This window comes from Miniopterus schreibersii (assembly GCF_964146895.1).
Source record: "Miniopterus schreibersii genome assembly, chromosome: 7".
Classification (NCBI taxonomy): Eukaryota; Metazoa; Chordata; class Mammalia; order Chiroptera; family Miniopteridae; genus Miniopterus; species Miniopterus schreibersii.
The window spans coordinates 37,849,053-37,868,498 of record NC_138108.1 but is presented as its reverse complement, the minus strand read 5'-3'; the positions used below and the strand labels follow the sequence as shown (position 1 = coordinate 37,868,498).

The 19,446-nt window shown below is 38.7% G+C and overlaps 1 protein-coding gene across 3 annotated transcripts; it reads left to right on the top strand.

Moving 5' to 3' along the window:
• Positions 1–6,849: 6,849 nt before the first annotated feature.
• On the top strand, positions 6,850–19,184 carry RBM45 (RNA binding motif protein 45). Of its 3 annotated transcripts, none has more exons than XM_081143211.1 (10): positions 7,181–7,244; positions 8,403–8,612; positions 11,655–11,777; positions 12,448–12,574; positions 14,762–14,884; positions 15,667–15,846; positions 16,508–16,637; positions 16,809–16,893; positions 17,101–17,264; positions 18,984–19,184. In XM_081143211.1, the coding sequence occupies exons 2-10, from the start codon at positions 8,580–8,582 to the stop codon at positions 19,174–19,176; spliced, it is 1,158 nt and encodes a 385-aa protein (XP_080999337.1). In that variant the 5' UTR covers positions 7,181–7,244; positions 8,403–8,579; the 3' UTR covers positions 19,177–19,184. The 3 variants fall into 3 exon arrangements, with proteins under 3 accessions (XP_080999335.1, XP_080999337.1, XP_080999336.1); XM_081143210.1 differs by having other exon boundaries at positions 7,193–7,282; XM_081143209.1 differs by lacking the exon at positions 8,403–8,612 and having other exon boundaries at positions 6,850–7,282.
• The last annotated feature ends 262 nt before the right edge of the window (positions 19,185–19,446 follow it).

Below are 19,446 nucleotides of genomic sequence, written 5' to 3'. Positions count from 1 at the left end.
CTGGTGGTGATGAACTCCTTTAGCTTTTCCTTGTCTGAGAAGCTCTTTATCTGACATTCTGTTCTAAATGACAGCTTGCTAGGTAGAGTAATCTTGGTTGTAGGTTCTTGTTTTTCATCACTTTGAATATTTCTTGCCACTCCCTTCTGGCCTGCAAGGTTTCTGTTGAGAAATCAGCTGACAGTCGTATGGGTGCTCCCTTGTAGGTAACTAACTGCTTTCCTGTTGCTGCTTTTAAGATTCTGTCTTTGTCTTTAACCTTTGGCATTTTAATTATGATGTGTGTTGCTGTGGGAATCTTTGGGTTCTTCTTGTTTGGGACTCTCTGTGCTTCCTGGACTTGTAAGTCTTTTTCTTTCCCCAGGTAGGGGAAGTTTTCTGTCATTATTTTTTCAAATAGGTTTTCAATTTCTTGGTCTCTTTCTTCTTCTGTCACCACAATAATATGAATGTTGGGCCTCTTGAAGTTATCGCAGAGACTCCTTCACTATCTTCATATTTCTGGATTCTTTTTTCTTTTTGCTTTTCTGGTTGGGTGTTTTTTGTTTCCTCTTGTTCCAAATTGCTGATTTGATTCTCAGCGTCCTCTACTCTACTGTTGAGTCCCTGTAAATTAGTCTTCATTTCAGTTCTTGTACCCCTCATTTCTGACTGGTACTTTATTATGTCATCAATAGTCTCACATGTTTTCTTAATAGTCTTACTAATATCCTTAAGCATCCTTATAACCATAATTCTGAACTCTGTATCTAGTAGCTTGCTTGGTTCTATTTCATTTAGTTCCTTTTCTGGAGATTTCTTCTGTTCTTTCCTTTGTGACGTGTTTCTTTGCCTCCACATTTTGGCTGCTTCCAGGTGTTTGTTTCTATGTATTAGGTAGAGCTGCTATGTCTCCTGGAATTTGTAGAGTGGCTTTGCGTAGTAGGTGTACTGTAAGATCCAGTGGCTCAGCCTCCCTAGTCACCTGAGCTGGGCCTTCTAGGTGTTCCCCTGTGTGGGTTGTGTGCACTCTCCTGTTGTAGTTGAGCCTTGGTTGCTGTTGGTGTCACTGGGAGGAATTGAGCCCCAGGCCAACTGGCTATGAGGACCAGCTGCAACTACGGCCAAAGAGCTGCTGTACTGGAGACACCCCTATGGAGAAGGGTTTACTTCAGTGGAGCTTTGGTGTTCACCAAGTGCGCCCCTTGAGTGCATCACAGTTAACAGGAATATTTGTATCATATAAAAACAAAATGTTGCCCTGGCCATTGTTGTTTAGTGGTTAGAGCATCTGCCCACATGCAGGCTCTCACAAAGAAGGGTCATGGGTTTGGTTCCTGATCAAGGGCCTGTATCTGGATTGCAGGTTGGATCCCGGCCTGGTCAGGGTGAGTGTGGGAGGCAACCAGACACATCACTGTTTCTTTCTCTCTCTCTCTCTCCCCGTCCCTCCCTTCCTCTCTCTCTAAAAATCAATGGAAAACTATCCTTGGGTAAGGGTTAACAAATATTTTGAATTTTTATATAAAGCAGAAATATTGGATTGATTTTTATACCAATTAAATTTCCATTATCACTGTTGAAACTACCAGTTTTGATCACAATTAAAACATTCACTGCTGCCATCTTTAACCACTGCTGTGCAAGTACCTATGGCCTTTGCATGAAAGTTTATTAAAACCAATAGATTCAGCAATGGCAGAAAGGAAGGGGTTAGGAAGACTAGGAAGGATACCAAGGGAATTAATTTTGTCCTATAATCACTTGGCACTCTATTAGTATTTATTAATTAAGAAGAAATATCTCACTGATATTGGCAAAGATGTGATATCTGGTATGAGAACGTTATCTCACCCAGGAATGAAGTAATTCTAACGCTAAATAGACTGGATAAGAGTAGCAAACACTTATACATGCTTACAATGTGCCAGGCATAGTCTAAGCTCTTTCTATACAGGGTGAGGCAAAAGTAGGTTTACAGTTGTTCATATGGAAAATAATACAATAATTAATAAATAATAATACAAGAGTAAACTCTGTTTCCCGTATTCACAACTGTAAGCCTACTTTTGCCCCACCCTGTATTATTAATGCATTTAAACCTAACATCAACCTTGTGGGATAGATATTAATATCTCTATTTTTACAGATAAAGAAAACAAAGCACACTTGTTTAAAGTTAAAAGTTGATGAAAAGTAAAGAGAGGTGAGAAGAAGAGTAATATTAAATCTATAATCCTAGAATTTTAATGTTAACGATTCCCTTTTAAGAGTGATTTTGGCAACCCTGTGTTGAACGCCACTCTGACACTGCAGATGCTTCACTGCATGAGAGTGCTTAAAGAGTAAGTGAAATACTATTTAATATTGGTACACACCATTGTCATTTCTCATTTTCCCTGTCATGAAGTGCAGTGCAACACAAGGATGTGATCCTGGGTGAATCATTTCATGACCATGAACCCTCCCCCCTACAGGTGTCTAGGCCTTTCCCCCTTCTAAAAGGCTGCTATTGAACCTCTGAGCTGGAACAAGAATCCAGCTTTCCAAACTCCCAACCTGGACCCCTCCATACCATCACCTCCATGTCAAGGCTAACTGCTGCCCACCGTGGGCAGAAGGCTCTACTCAGAATCGGTCTCACCCACAAATCTGAAAGACTCGCTTGGAAAAGTCTCCTTTTGCACGTAGGGAAAGCTGTGCCCCACAAGGCTGGGGCTGGAGCTAGGGCCAGGCTCTTACAAGTAGGACGGGTTAGCACCGTTGGATACTCCTCTCTGGGTGGGCCCAGGCCCAAACTGCATCTGCCCATAACCCGCGCTCGGATCTCAAAACCCGTTGGCCCACTCCCTCCCAGCCAGTCCCACACCTACCCCACGGCCAGCGGCTCCGCCCTCCGCCTCTCCAGGGACCCCTCAGCAGTCACCTTGACGGCTGCCGGGCCAAAACCCGCGCCCCGCTTTGGAGGTTAGCGGACCCACACAGCAGCGCCTCAAAGGCCTATGCAAGGACCCAGCCAGGCATGTGCTTCCGGTGGACGCCAGCCAATGGCAGGCCGGGCTCCATCCGCGCCGCTGATTGGCCCCCAGATCCCGCGGGATCGCAACTCTCGCAGGGCTTAAAGCTTTGCGCTTGTTGCACAGTTGAATGGCTGAGTCTAAAGGTGACAAAGCGAACGGCTTTCGAGCGTTACTGTCCCAAGCCAGGCTTTTCTTCTTTCGTTCAACTTTTACCTAACCAGAGAGTTAAATTATCTATGTATAGTCACAGGACGTACCAGTTCTTGCTTGAGGAAGGAGCTCAACATTTTGTAAAGGGTCCATCAGCATTTGATCGCAGATCAAATCAGCGAACAGAAGAATAAAACAAGAGCTTCCTATGGGCAGGCACTGTGCCAAGTAACACTCGAACCGCAGCCCCAATTCTCCGTGAGTTACAAGTAAGCTGGGGTAAGATTTAAATACATTAAAAGTTAAATCACTATAAGTGAGCTACAGAAAAATATGGTAATACAAGAACTGACAGCAAGTTTGCAACCTGCCTGCTAATTGCCAAAAAAGTGGAATGAAGTATGACTAGAAACACAGGGAGAGGGAGTCCTGAAGGAACAAGGGGGAAAGACGTGGAGGACAGGGCTGAGAACGCTACAAGAAGACGAGTGTATTGAAGGCAGGCCCGTGAGAGAGTCCCGCTGTGTTTAGGAAGACACGAGAGGCGCAGGAGCTGACCTGTGGTTCTGTAATTACTCAGCGAGACGTGTGGGGTAAGGCTGTGACAGAGAAATAGGAATATTGAAATATTTTTTAATTGTTCAACAATCAAGGAACTTGAGAAAGTGACAGTGAAAGTTTTCTGAATTAGGTAAGTGGCAGGTTTGCCCAATATTCTTTTTCTCTAGAGCTCAGTCCAAAATACCTTCCTGCCATGATGCAAATGTTCTTTGTGTGCACTGTCTACTAGCCGCAAGTAGCTTTTGAGCACTTAAAATGTGGTTAATGTGACTAACTGAATTTTTAATTATTTTAATTATAGTTAACCTTAATTACTTTAAATTTAATTGAAATAACCACAATACCCAATGGTTAAATGAAACTATTCTAAGTGGTACCTAAGGGTGAGTTCTGTCCTGTGATCTATATATTTAAAAGATGACTTCAAATTGATTCAAATGGACCAGGTCTACTGGAGGGGAAAAAAATCAGGAGTTAAATATTATTCTCAAATTCAAACAAAGACATGCAAACTCAAAAAAACAGAGACTATCATTTTTTGAGTGCCTACCACAGGCCAGGGGAGGTGCTTGCATATATTATCAGTAGCTGATAGCCTTACAGGTAGGAAATGAAAACTCTTGGACCATATTCATATAGGCAAATATGAAAGTTTCTAATTCAACAACAAATGTCAGTGGTAAAATCTACTAAATATTAGCAAAAAAGGCAAAACATTTTTACTTAATTAAATATATGAGGACTAATATTGATAACCAGTAAGCTTCATTGCAATTACATCATAATTCAAGAAAATCTGAAAAACAATGACAAGAACCTATTATTTTATCCTTGCATTTCAAAAATAAGTCACCTCTTATTTTAATATCACCTCTTAAAAAAATTTAATAAAATTTTGCAAGAAAAATTTCAAGGGAAATCTGAATTTCATATGAAATAAATGTTTATCATTCTAATAATTGTGTATTATATGCTACATGTTTTAAAGACTTGAAACAATTTAATCTGCAAATACCCAGCACATTTTTCTCTAAGACCAAGTAATAATCATTCAGCTGTTCTAATTACATGTAATTCATGTTCAAATATGATTTTATATGATTTGAAACATGACAACTGTCATTATTGAGTAATGGAAATGTTCTAAAATTGATTGTGCTAATGGTTGCACAACTCTGAACATCATAAAAATATTTAATTCAACATTTTAAATGGATGAATTGTATGACATGAATTATATCTCAATAGAGTTGTATTTAAAATAAGAGGTTGATGCCAATGAAAATATTTCGAGTATTTTAGTAATTTATAAGTACACTTCTTATTTTCCTTGAATATGTGGTTTTTCACATGAATGAGAGGTGAAGAAATTTTGCTTTCTTATCATTTCCCAATATATCTGTTCCTGGTTTTGTTTTATGCAATCTTTAATCCTTTCTTTAAGAAAAGAAAGTAACTTCTCTGAATATCAGCCCGATATTTTCAGGATACCAACAAGTAATCTTGTTTTACAGAGCAGATATTATCCAGTAAGTGGTTAAAGAAAATTATATACTTTCCACCAGATGGCACTGGTGTGCAAATAGTATTGCTAGAATCTTTATACTTCCTTACATCAATAAAATTGTTACATTACCACATTGTTTTCATTCACTTTGATTGGTCTGGATAAGATAAAGAGAAGTGGAAAGTTAAGCTAAAATACTTCCTTGACTTGCTAAGCTCCAGGGTAAACAGAGCCTTCCTTTTACAAATGTGGAATGAAATGCAAGGAGAAACTGTCACAATCTTGTGCTAAATTCAGGGTGAGAACCCAGGGTCCCTAACTTTTAGTTGCTGTCACACAATTATTCAATATCCAGAGTTGGGGAGTGAGCACCATAGTCAAAGAGAGCAAGAAAATTAATCTCCATTGTGCCATTGTACATATATTATCTCGGATCTCTAAACTATTAGCTCCGTATATATTATCTCATATAATCCTAATTATACAAGCCTAAACTATTATCTGCATGAGGGAAGCAGAGTGACCGTTTTGTTTAATACTATATCACTTCAATATAGCGCAGTACCTAAAACATAGGGGACAGTCAAAAACATTTGTTTTAGATGAATGGATGAATTATTTGATTAAGCTTGACAACTCCCTCATTTAATAGGTAATATTATTTCTACTTTATAGTTGAGGAAACTGAAGTTGGAATATGAAGTAACTTGTCCAAGCTCACACAATTCAGGCAAAACTATTGAACACAATCTGACATTACTTTGCATTATATATACTTACATGTAAGATTTACAGAATAGAAGAAAAGTTCCCTGAGGACAGGAATCATGTCCTTCCTATTCCACATTGTATGTCTAGCTCCTTGCCCAGGGCCTGGCACATAGTTGGCATACAATAAATAGTATTTCTCTGTTTGAGTTCATAGCAACCCAAATCTTAGCTGCCAGGACTTGAACGTTCAAGGAGCCCAACCGCAGAACCACTTTCTGGATTATTCCTTTCACTTCATTCCAGTGCCAATGCTGTATCCAGGCCTTACTTCTGGATTTTTGCTAGTTTTTTGACGACCTCTCCTCAAAGCCTTAGAGGTCAGTATGCCCTTTGCTTGCACCTTACCATTTCTCCTAGTTTCACAGCTGAATAATCGACCCTTTCTGCTCTCAAACGCCCAGGGTGCTTGTGGGAGTTGAGCTGATTGGCAGAAGGTGTTCGTTCCAGTTTTGGGCTCTGTTACGTGTATCTCTGTTACCATGGCTATTCCACGGGCCTCAATTTCCTTATCCCAATTTTCTCAACAAATGAAGCTGGAATTGGATGAGCACAAGGGTTCTTTTCAGCTCTAAGGCTTTTCCATTTTAATTCTGTCCTACGGTGGTCGTCTATTGAGCTTATGACCAAGATGGCAAGTTTTGGGGACGAATCCTCTGAGGGTGGTGTAAAGCCAGAGTTGGACAAGCGCGCGCAGCAGACGAGGCAGTTCTGGCCACAGGGTACAAGGATTGCACACCAGATGTTTGGACCGCGGCCCGCGGCATTGAAGACCGGGGCTGGGTCAGGCTCCCCCGGGTCGCCAGGGGGCGCTGCAGGCTGCTCTCCCGAAGCCGGCAGCCGGCACGGCCGGACTGCGCCAGACTCGAGCGTCTTCCGGAAGCGGAGCGCCGGCCCCGCAACGGCTCGGGGTGCGACCGCGGCGGGGGCGGGCGCGGCGGAGGCCAGGAGGGCCGAAGGCGACCCGGGCCTGGCTCCCGCGTGGGGGTGGAGCGCCATGGACGAGGCGGGCAGCTGTGCGAGCGGCGGAGGCTTCCGCCCGGGCGTGGACAGCCTGGACGAGCCGCCCAACAGCCGCATCTTCCTGGTGATCAGCAAGTACACGCCCGAGTCGGTGCTGCGGGAGCGCTTCTCGCCCTTCGGCGAGATCCAGGATATCTGGGTGGTGCGGGACAAGCACACCAAGGAGTCCAAGGGCATCGCCTTCGTGAAGTTCGCGCGCAGCTCGCAGGCCTGCAGGGCCATGGAAGAGATGCACGGTCGGTGCCTCGGCCCCAACGACACCAAGCCTATCAAGGTGCTGGTGCCTGTCGGGGCCCCCGCGGGGACGGCGTCCGGGGGTGGGCGGCTGTCGGGCCCCCCTTCACCCGCCCGGGCGGCCGGGTCAGGGTTGGGCAGTGGTAGTCTGTCTGCTCTCGGGGGCGGGCTGAGCAGCGCCTGGCCTTCTGGGGGCGGGGGGCGTGGGGCTGGGAAGAGGGTGTCTCGGGGCCGTCCCGCGGGCCTGCACGGGGATGCGGGGCTCGGAGGGGAGCGGAGAGAGCACCGGCCCCCGAGTCAGCCGGCGGCTGCGGCGCGTCGGGCTGCAGAGCTGCAGCGGCCGGGCCACCCCCTCCCGCGGTCACTAATCGGGAGCTCTGGGTCCCTGGGGAACTCTGGCCCTGGCCTACTTTGAGGACTTCTTTGACTCTCCTCTCTCAGAACAAACCCTACCCCCCTCGTGTATCATTATAAAAACAGATAATCCTGCTCTTCCACGGTTAGGTATGGGGTTTAACAACTTAATAAAAGTCCATTAAACTGTGGCCCTCTTGGTGTTGGGCATTTTCCCACTACCTGACAAGTGTCTATAACATTTAAGTGCAGGTGATTAAAATTGCTACTATTACATATTCATCACTTTTGTGATTTTAAAAACCATTTTAAATAAGCCCTACTTGTGAAGGTATTAAAAGCATATGTTTTGTTAGACTGCTGCTTTTCTGTGAAAGCAGACCAAAGTAAACTGCATTAAGAAGAGCCAAATCATTGTGATGGATGCTAGTGTAGTTGTATGAAACGCTTCTTTGTGTACTTAGTTCACCCTGGTGGTATTTATATTAGGTTTCTTCACTTGTCTGTAAAATTATAACTGACACATGGCAGAAAAGGTAATTTTGAGGGGGTATGTGACTTAATCTATGCTTTTGGCGCAGTGCCTGGTACGAGGTAAGCCCTCAGTATATCCTTATTGTTGCCAAGATGTCATTCCTTACTTGCTCTGAACTCAGTTCAGGGCCTAATCCTAAGAATCTAGCAGTTGCTTAAAATGTACCCTTCACGTATCCTGCAGAAATAGTTGCTGTATGTGTATTTTGTTTGAGCTTTCCACAAAATTCTCTTCCTCAAATTTTTTTCATTTTTTTCCCCATTTACTGCAGAAAACTCAGAAGAATATTATAAATATGGACTTTCATAAATGAAAGACTCAGAGATATTTCAGTCTCTAGAGGTCTTTCCTTTACGTCCATACGCAAAAGAGGAGGAGCCCGGGACTACACCAACAGCACAGTAGACAATAGACATTCTTTCTTCTCCTACATCCCCAACCCTTTGAAATGGGTGACAGCAGATCATCAACAAAATTAATTGTAAGGCCACAGCATGTACTAGATTGGGGGTTTGCAAACTTGTTTTCTAAAGGGCCAAATAGTAAATATTTTAGGCATTGTGAGCTACATACAGTCTGTCACATACTCTTTGTTTTTAGCGGCCCTTTAAAAATGTAAAAACAATTCTTAGGTCATAGGCTGTAGAAAAACCAAAAGCTGTGGTTTGCTGACTCCTGCACTAGATTGATAATTTTCATCTCCTTCCAATTATGATCTTAGCGAAGAGGGTTTTTATATTTTTGAGTGTAACGTAACCATAGAGATTATAACCAAAAACGTGCTCCAAATTTGAAACCTATAGACCTCCTTTCCTTCATTAAATTCCTACAAGAGAAGTAAAATTCCCAACACTGAAATGCACCTTCTCTTTTAGCCACAGAGAAGTTAAATTATTTCCAAAGATAATTAAAATTTAAATTCTGTTTTTCACATTTTTGTTCACTCATTTTCAGTCACAGAGTTCATTCACTACAGTGCCTACCTAGACAAAGTTCATTCTGCAGCTGCTGCAGCTTGAGCTATCTTCCACTGGAATGTAATTTTTTCAGTATTCCCAGCCAAATTCAGCTTTAATTTTTTTTCATGTACTTTGCTTTTGCAAAGTTCCACAGGATCTATCTACAACAGATTAGAAAGTTACATCACCAGGCCTACAGCCAGAAAAGATTGTCCCAGTAAAAGTCATTTTGTGACCAGCTACATTATCTGGAGGAAAGGGGTAAACCTAGAAAATAGAAGAGAAAAATCTTGGTTTTTAGCTTTGTAAGAATGTCTCTTAGTTAAGAGCCCGTAGTCTGTGAACATAAAATCTCAGGAGAAATCATTCATTAGGTGATTAATTATACATGTGTTCTACCTAGATAACTGTCTCTTTTATCAGATATATGAAACATGCCAGTCTCCTAATATTTAGAAATTTGTGATCTGATGGCGTCTTCAATCTCAAATCTTACCTGAGACTCCTTTTTCCCCCTGGTATCTTCCCATATACTATAGAGGTTCCCTATTGACTATTCATTAGTGATACATCCACTAGACTAACTTTATAGTGGGCCATTTCTTCATTACTCAATGTTACTAATATCTCATACAGTGGCTGACATATAGTGAACATATAGTGTAGATTTATTGAAATTGGAAGTAGACTCTACCTGGGGATATAGCTCTGGATGCAAGGTCTTGTAAGCAAGGTTCTACACCTCTATGACAGCTGTTTTCCAAGCAAACATAACCTTTTTCAGTATTCCTAAAATCTCATGGCTTTGTAAGTTCTGGGTTCTTTTAGTTGCTGGCTTTGTCATTCTTGAATGGCATATCCCCCCCCACACACACACACTTAAAAGAAGAGAAAAACCCTCAAAGACCCTTTGTGTGGTAATTTATATTAATTTTATTACTTGAAGTTATAAAAATAAAACTAGCCATTAAAATTCTTATGATTATAGTTCTATAAACAAGTCCACAATCCTATTTAGAGATTTTAACATTCCTCTGGAATAATATAAAACCAAAACAATTTCACAAGTGAAATAAAAGCAATGTAAAATTCCAAGTAATAATCTAATGTTATAGATGATGTTTCAATAAAACTGAATTGTCAGTAGTAGAAAAATAGTCTTATCAGATAGAGTCTTTTATCAAGTCACTCTGTGCATTTTCTTATTCAATACATCATTTGGATAGTCACTGAGATGATTCAGAGAATGGTTATATTACCCTTTTTTTAATCTTTTTTTTTTTTTTTTAATCCTCACCTGAGGATATCTTTATTGATTTTTAGAGAGAGTGAGAACATCGATTGGCTGCCTCTCATGCACACCCTGACCAGGGATCCATCCTGCAGCCTGAGTATGTGCCCTGACTTTTTGGTGTATAGGATGATGCTCCAACTAACCAAGCCACCTGGCCAGGGCAACTTTTTTAAAGATTAAATATATGACCATCTAGAATTAAACCCAACTATGTCAAATATCACATTAAACAAATTACTAAACGCTCCAATTAAAAGGCAGAGATTGTTGCCCTGGTGGTGTGGCTCTATTGGGCAATGGCCTGCGCACCAAAAGGTTACCAGTTCTGTTCCCCATTTAGGGCTGGATTCCCTAGTAGGGGCGTGCAGAAGGTAGTCAATCCGTGTTACATTCTCATTGATTCTCCCTCTCTGAACGAGAAAAAAAATCTAAAAAAAAGCAGAGACTGTCAGAATTTTAAAAAAGAATGAACTAAGTACTATTTATAAGAGACACTAGGTATAAAAATACAAAGCGGTTGATGAAAATAAAAGGGTAAAAATAGCTGGTGTATCAGACAAAATGGTCTTCAACAGGAGAGGAGTATTAACAGATATAAAAAATATGAGTCAAACAGTACATAACCCCTGTTGTTTATGTAGCCAATAATAGAGCTTCAAAATAGATGAACTAATTGATAGAACTAAAAGGTAAATTCACAATCAGATTTTTATATACACTCTTAGTATCTGAAAGAACAAGTAGACAAAATCAGTGGATATGTACATTTTAATAGCACTATTAATCAACTATAAATTGACATTTATTGAACACTACCCAAAAACTGCAGAGTACACATTTTTTTTAGTGCATTCACTATTTTGGTAAACCAGAATACAAAGTAAAAATACATTTGGAAAAAACACACTGCAGAGATTGGTATTTGCTCACATAAAAAGACTGCAGCCTGGCCATGTGGCTCAGTGGGTTGGAGCATTGTCCTGTACACCAAAAAGGTTGAGGGTTCGATTCTTGTTTGGGGCGCATATGGGAGGCAACTGATAGATGTTTCTCTCCCCTTTCCTCTATCTCTAAAATCAATAAACATCCTCCAGTAAGGATTTAAAAAAAAAAGTCATTTCAATAAAGATTAAATTCTTTTTATTTGACCTTATTACATTACATTTAACCTAACATGACCTTCATACTAGTAATGAATTAAGTGTACTTAAGAAATAGGAAAACAACTGATTTTTTTCACATTATTTTGTGGGTTTTGTTTGTTTCTTAGGTTTTTATTGCTCAGTCCAGATCATCTGGAAGTCACCGAGATGTTGAAGATGAAGAACTTACAAGAATCTTTGTTATGATACCAAAGTCCTACACAGAAGAAGATCTACGGGAAAAATTTAAGGTACTTATATTTTCTAATCAGCTAGCATCTGTGATAACTCATAATCCTAAGTTAGTTGTACTGTTAATAAATCTAAAGTGTGGTGTGAGTTAGATCATTAGGTTGGTGTGTGGGGGGAATTAAATAACTATTTCTTAAGTTATCTTTTTCAATCTGGTTTCTAAGTATTATACCTAGAATAAATTAACTTTAAATTACAGAATATATAAAAACTAGAAAATATTAATGGTGGTGTTTTCCCCCTCCAGCCTTCATAATGAAAATACAGATTCAAAAAACTGAAGGATAAAGTTCAGTTTTAAGTAAAGTTATACACCTAGTTCGGTGCTGGAGCCAAGATTTAAACCCAGGCTGTCTGAATCCAGAGCCTGCTCTTGTTCTTTAAAATTTTAAAGCACCCTCTTACCACTTCTCTGTATTGCCTCTCATGTAGAGGTAAGGCAAGTCTGAGTGTGTGAACTGTATTATCTTGTATTTTTTACAGGCCTATAGTATGTTAGCATTGTCCTTATTCACAGAAAGGCTTATTCTTTATAAAGGTTTTGTCCTAAAATTAGGCCTCTGGGGGTGTTATATTTATAAAAGTTACAAATAAATTTTAAGTTCTGAAATAATCTGTTCCAGTTATTAATTTTGACTCCTGTAAGATCGTTTCTGTTAACTCTCATAGGTGTATGGAGATATCGAGTATTGCAGCATTATTAAGAATAAAGTCACTGGAGAAAGTAAGGGTCTGGGCTATGTTCGATACTTAAAACCATCACAAGCTGCCCAAGCAATAGAAAACTGTGATCGAAGTAAGTATGTATTTGTTTAACATTGTTAAAAACTTTTTTAAAATTCTAATTATTCTCAATAGCTGAATCTAATACTGGTTTTTGCTAATAGCCACACCTGCTAATTTAATCTTAGCAGTGGGAGTTTAAATATATATAGCCCTCAGATGAAAATTATTTTGGGCTATGATTAAGCTTTCATTGAGGCACCATCTTGGAAAGAAATATGAGCAAATGCATTAACTTAGGAAATGAAAGTGTTTTTGCCATATTTGGTTATTATTTCTATAGCTTTTGGGGAGTTTTTTTTAGAGTATGTATTTTAGAATATTAATTATTAAGAAATCGACCTACCCTTTCAGGAATTTTTTTTAATATTTATTCTTATATTAAAAAAACCTCAATAAGTTTTCTCTAATATTTGTTCATATTTGACTTAAACCCTAAATAGAATTTAGTATACTAACAAGCATATAGGTTAAGGTATGATTTATTGGGTTTGCTAACATGGGTAAGTAAATATACATTCAGTTAATTTCAAGCTAGAGTGATGTTAATGAGATCTTCTGCTATTGCTGGTATATATCGTGGAGAATAAGAATTATAAAGAAGCCAAGGAAAGTTTTCTTTATTGTCATACTCGTAGCTGTATTGACCTTTAGAAATGAAATATGCAGTAATTAAATTCGTGGGTTTCAGGATATTATAAAAATCTGTACGTACTGGAAAGAATTATTGTTGATTAGTAGAATTCTTAGATATCACTAAGATACACACCAAAATTTTCTCTCAGAGCCTTCTAAATTGCTGTCAGAATTAATTGAGCACCTGTGGTATGCTCGTCACTAGGTTAAGAGGAGGCATGCAAATGGAATTTAAAACAGTATTGCCATTTAAGGAATTTATAGCTATAGGGGATAGCCAAGATCTGAAAGGCAAAAAATAGTTAAAGAATAATCAAATTTTAAAAGACTCTTTGAAAGCAAGGAGTATTTCTTATTTGTCTGTTTCTGTCACCTCAAGTACCTAGTACAGTAATAAACCCTTAATAAACATTTATTGAAAACTTAGTCATAGGTACTGCTATTGATAATAGCCTCAATAAAAATTTGCCACATTAAGAAAATGTTCAAAAGTGTGTGGTACAGGCTATCAGAGGTTGAAAAACAAGTGCACTGAATGAACATGGGAATGCATTGGAGGTAGGACTTGCATCTGGTGGAGAGTAGACAGGACAGAAGGTGAGAGCTGCCTTTACTTTATAGTGTATGTAGTATATGCAATCTGAATTAAATTTTTTAGCAAAGGCACAGTGCTAGGTATAAACATGTCTTTACTCAATACTGTGAAGGCAGCAGTCTGAGTAAAGCATAATATTTCTTTTGAGGAATTATGAGACAGAGATAACTAGGTATACTAGAACTATGTGTGGGAGCTTATAAAGAATTCAAGCTTGGTCCACATTTGGATTGCCTTGTAGATTGTTTTTAAAAAAGGAAAATAATACAGGCTATTTTAGTACAGGTGATGTAACCATAGTATCAAGGATGGATTTCAGGGAAAGAATTCAAACTGGCCACTTTTATCCTTTTTGAAGCCACTGAATATACAATGGAAACTATGAGCCTTCTTCCTTGAAACATGCCCATATGCACATATAGGCATAAACAGTTTGTTTAAAGTTTCAGAGGGTTCATGGAACCTTCCCACCTTTTGAAGCTCATTCTTGGACCCCTATTTAAAATCCTGGATCCACAGGCAAAGAGACAGTTGACGGGTTGTTGTAATTAACTGACGAGAATCTAAATTAAAAACAGTGTCAGGGAAGTTAGAGTGAAATATAACATAATCTAAGTATATTTCAAAGGAATAACCTTGATGACAGGTTGAATGTGAAGAATCCCTATAGGATTTGATGTTGAGGAGCCTGGGACAATGTGTTCTTGGAGGAGATTGGAAGGAATAGCATAGAATTGCTGATCCTTCATGTCTTACATTGACCTATAATTTGGAATTCCTGCTGTTTCTTATTTGACCTTTTTTTATATTCCAAAAAGCAAAGAAGTAGGTCTGATGGAGATGGCCATTGTGTAGATTTTGTGTTATACAATTATATTTATAAAGCTAAGTCAGTCACTAGCAATCAAATATATTTGTGGGTATGTTAAATTTGCTGTGAAGCCTGAAATTCATGGATTCTCTTTTCAGGTTTTAGGGCAATCTTGGCTGAACCCAAAAATAAAGCATCTGAATCTTCAGAACAAGATTATTATAGTAATATGAGGCAGGAGACTTTGGGACATGAACCTAGAGTAAATATGTTTCCATTTGGTAAGCAGGCTGCCTTTACTTTATAGTGTATGTAGTATATGCAATCTGAATTAAATTTTTAAAAATATTCTTTTATTGGCAATCTGTAAATATCACTTAGTGAATAAAAGTCATATTGTAGTGGGGTTTTCTGTTTTAAGTTTGTCATGACTTCTCATGTCCTTAATATTTAACACTTATTTTAACTTCCAATTGTAGTTTTCTATGGGTAGTTATACATTTTTATACACCTCCTAAATATTAAACTATGTGACTGCCACTTTTTTGGGTGAATTTCTACCTCTGTGCTGCTAACCAAAAAAGTATGAAAGACACATACAGATATTTCCTCAGTATTGAATCCTAAAATTTTATCCCTAAGCTACTGTTGCTTTAAAATTAGAGCTAGAGGAGAGGAATGATAAAAGTAAAAGCTAGAAAATGGGGGAAAAGGGTGATGAAAGTAAGGGCTGTTCATGCTATTTGGCATAAATGTTCCTTTAGGAGAAACACTTGCAATATTTTGCAGTTTTGCATACTAAACATATTCTTGTGAAAGTAGACTGCACGTTTCTGCTTGTGTTTCTGTGTTGAAGGTTGGGCATTGGGGAAGAGTTGTCTGTTTTCTTGTCATTGGTCCCTTTTGGTAGTGCTGTTGACCAAGAACGTTCTACATAATACAGTGCCTTTGTTCATGCAATAGACTCAGTGAAAGTTCATTTTATTTTCTAGTACCTAAAATGTTAAATGAATTCTTGGATGTATAGAAATTTAAAGATTTACTTTTTTCTATGTTGTTGGAGAGCAACAACCTGAATTTTCAAATTTTGACAAGAATGACAACAGAGGCCAGGAAGCTATCTCCAAACGCCTGTCAGTTGTATCAAGAGTTCCTTTCACTGAAGAGCAGCTTTTCAGCATTTTTGATATAGTTCCAGGATTGGAATATTGTGAAGTTCAACGAGACCCTTATTCAAATTATGGTAAAATAATGTCTATATTATTTTTAAATACGTGTTTTGTTAAAATGGCTTTTCTCCTATGACGCTTTATATGTTAGATATGGTTTGTGTGACAGTTTTTCTTTTTATCTGCTTTAAACTTTTAAATACAGTGGTACCTTGATAAATAAACCCCTGGGAATATATCTTCTTTATATGGAGTTATTTATTTATTTTTTAAATATATCTTTATTGATTTCAGAGAGAGGAAAGGAAAGGGGGAGAGAGAGATAGAAACATCAATGATGAGCGAGTCATTGATCCGCTGCCTCAAGCCCTCAACCCGGGAATGTGCCCTGACCGGGAATCAAACCCTGATTACCTGGATCCTAGGTCGACGCTCAACCGCTGAGCCACGCCCGGCCGGGCGAGTCATTTATTTCTTAAAAATATTTTAACTCCTACAAGTAGAGCATTTTCCGTTTCTGGTTGTACAACAGAAACACCTCCCAGCAGGGTCTCTCTCTGCACTCTTGATTAATGCTAGGCTGAGTTCTAAAACTCTCAAAGTTTTCTCTTCATCCCCAAGTCTCTTTTTCTAAACTTTATACCTTGAAATGAAACTCCTTTCCTTCATTTCAAATACCGACTTCTTTTTACTTCTTCTCATTCAACTCCTATATATTATTTACCTTTGTTTTAGGTCATGGAGTGGTTCAGTATTTCAATGTAGCATCAGCTATTTATGCAAAATACAAGTTACATGGATTTCAGTACCCTCCTGGGAACCGAATCGGGGTCTCCTTCGTTGATGATGGGAATAATGCAACAGAGTAAGTACCATTCCAGGAGAGCCTGAGGCAGGCTTTGGGGGTCCATGATTATGACTGAAGAATAAGTTAGAAAACAGTTGACCTCTCAGGTGAGGAGGCTGCACAGAACAAGTTACTGTTAAGGAACTGAGTGTTTCTAGCTTTCTGTAAATTATCAGTTATTATCCCCAGTCTCCTTAGAAAAATGGCAACGCAGATGGTAGCTGCACAGCTTGCATCGATGGTGTGGAATAACCCAAGTCAGCAGCAATTTCTGGTAAGTAGGTAAGAATTTAACCTTCACAATACATCCATAGGGTATAGAGTAAATATGGCCTTGGTTTATTACCTATATAAGAACATTTTCAGAGCTATATAGTAAGAGACCACATAGGGGTCATTATACACATCTCTTTCGGTCTTGGCTTAAGATCCCTAAAGTGTAGTTTTTCTTTTTCTCGTTTTGTACACACCTCTTCAACAGCAATTTGGAGGAAGTTCTGGATCACAGCTGCCTCAAATCCAGACAGATGTTGTACTTCCATCGTGCAAAAAAAAAGCCCCTCCTGAAACTCCTGTGAAAGAAAGACTCTTTATCGTGTTTAACCCTCACCCGTTACCTTTAGATGTATTAGAGGATATATTCTGGTAAGATTTCAGTTCCACAGTTACATTTTATAATGTACTTTATTTAAACTAGTAATTTAAGCACTCTCACAATCTTGAAACTTCTCAAGTCCAATACCTATCAGGTAGAGATGATTTGTTCTGTGGTTTAAAAAACTCTATTGATACCATCTTTTAAAATATATGATCATTTCCTTCTCTATTATTCACACACACATCATAAGTTCCCACACAAAATTAATTTCCTGTTTTTTGTGTGTGTATATATATTTATTTAATTGATTTCAGAGAGAGGAAGGGAGAGGGAGAGAAATAGAAACATCAATGATGAGAGAGAGTCATTGACCAGCTGCCTCCTGCACACCCCCTACTGGGGATCAAGCCTGCAACCCAGGCATGTGCCCTGGCCAGGAATCCATCATGACCTCCTGGTTCATAGGACGATGCTCAACTGCTGAGCCATGCTGGCTGGGCCATTATGTTGTTCTGAAGGCATAAAACCCATAGGATTGTTTTGAAAAGTTGCATGCATGGAATGTACAAATCATTTGCTTCTTGATAGAAGATACATCTGCATACACCTGTCTTCTAAAATTCTTATCACATAGCTTTTCCATTGTAGTTGTAATTGAAATGAACAGTGTTTACTAAGCATCTTCTGTTTTGTCAGCACTCTGTTGGATCCTTAAGGATTTTATAATTACTTCATTGAGTAAACAATTACTTGATTGTACAGAAGAGTATATAATAAGTGTCAAAAGGGGAAGGCTCTTGTTTATTTCTGTTTTTAATATAACTCCTTAACTTTTTCTTTTTTCCATTTGCCTTATAACAATGTTAGTAACTTTAAAAGATGGTTAGGAAGCTTATTAAAGAGCTGCTCAAAATATCAAGTATGAGGTTCAAGTATTTTAACTTTTATTCAACTGATTCTTTTAGTTTATTTCTTGAACCTGTCCTCTGTTCCAGGCAGGCACTGTGCTAAATGCTAAAGACATTATATAAACAAAACATTATATTATGTAAACAAGATAAAATAGTTGTCTTAGAGATCACCTTATTTAGGAGACTGATAAATAAGTAGGAAATTTCAACGTGGTGAAATTAGTGCTATGAAAAGGAGTGGACAGGCTATGAAATACATAAGAGGGGCAGCTATCTTAGAAGACTCCTTAAAAGAAGCAAGGTATGGTGGAGACCTGAAGGATAAAAATAATTTAACCTTGGAAGAAAGCTGGGAGCGTGGGTGGTTATTCCTGCCAGAGAGAATGAGAAAGGAGGGTATTAGAATATCGAATTTGAGACTGAGGGAACGTAAAGCTAGAGAGGACAAGGACACTGTCAGGAAAGGCTCACAAGGTATCTGAGGGAGTTTGTCTTACTCTGGGGGCAATCAGTGAGGAGCTGCTGAAGGGATTTTCAGGGACGGAATGATATTTATGTTTCAGAAAGATCACTCAGAAGACAGGGTGGGGAATGGATTGGAGAGGGGCAGGGAAACTAATGAAGAAGGAATTAAGAGTAATCTAAGAAAAGGTAATGATTGTCTTCATGAAAGAAACCTGAGTGAGAATGAAGAGAAACAGAGAGGAGATGTTTAAGAAGTGAGATTTGAATGGGAGATAGGATATGGGGAAAGGGGTGAAAAAGGAGTCCAGAATCGACCCCAACTTTTAGACCTGAGCAGCAGTATTTATTAAGATCAGTTGATTTTTTATTTTTTATTTACTTTTGTTTCAGTCGTTTTGGTAACCTGATTGAAGTTTACCTTGTGTCAGGAAAAAATGTGGGGTATGCCAAGTATGCAGATAGAATAAGTGCTAATGATGCAATTAGTACTTTACATGGAAAGATCCTAAATGGAGTCAGACTTAAAGTTATGCTGGCAGACTCCCCAAGAGAAGAATCCAACAAACGACAAAGAACTTACTGATTCTTGAGGTAAGTTCTTTTTAATCTGAGTTTTAAAACACACTGACTAAATAGTATAGCAAGAAGAATATGTATAATAAGTACTTTAATTAGGAGTTTCTTTATCATAATTTAGAAGTTGTCACTTAAAAGCATTATGGCTTACAACTTCGCTGATAAAACCACAGTTCAGGTTAATTTTACAAAGTATTTTTTAAACAAACTTTTTAAAATTGAAATGGTTTTGATATGTACTGGAAGAATGTTTTTGCCCTTCTATAAAGTAAAATCA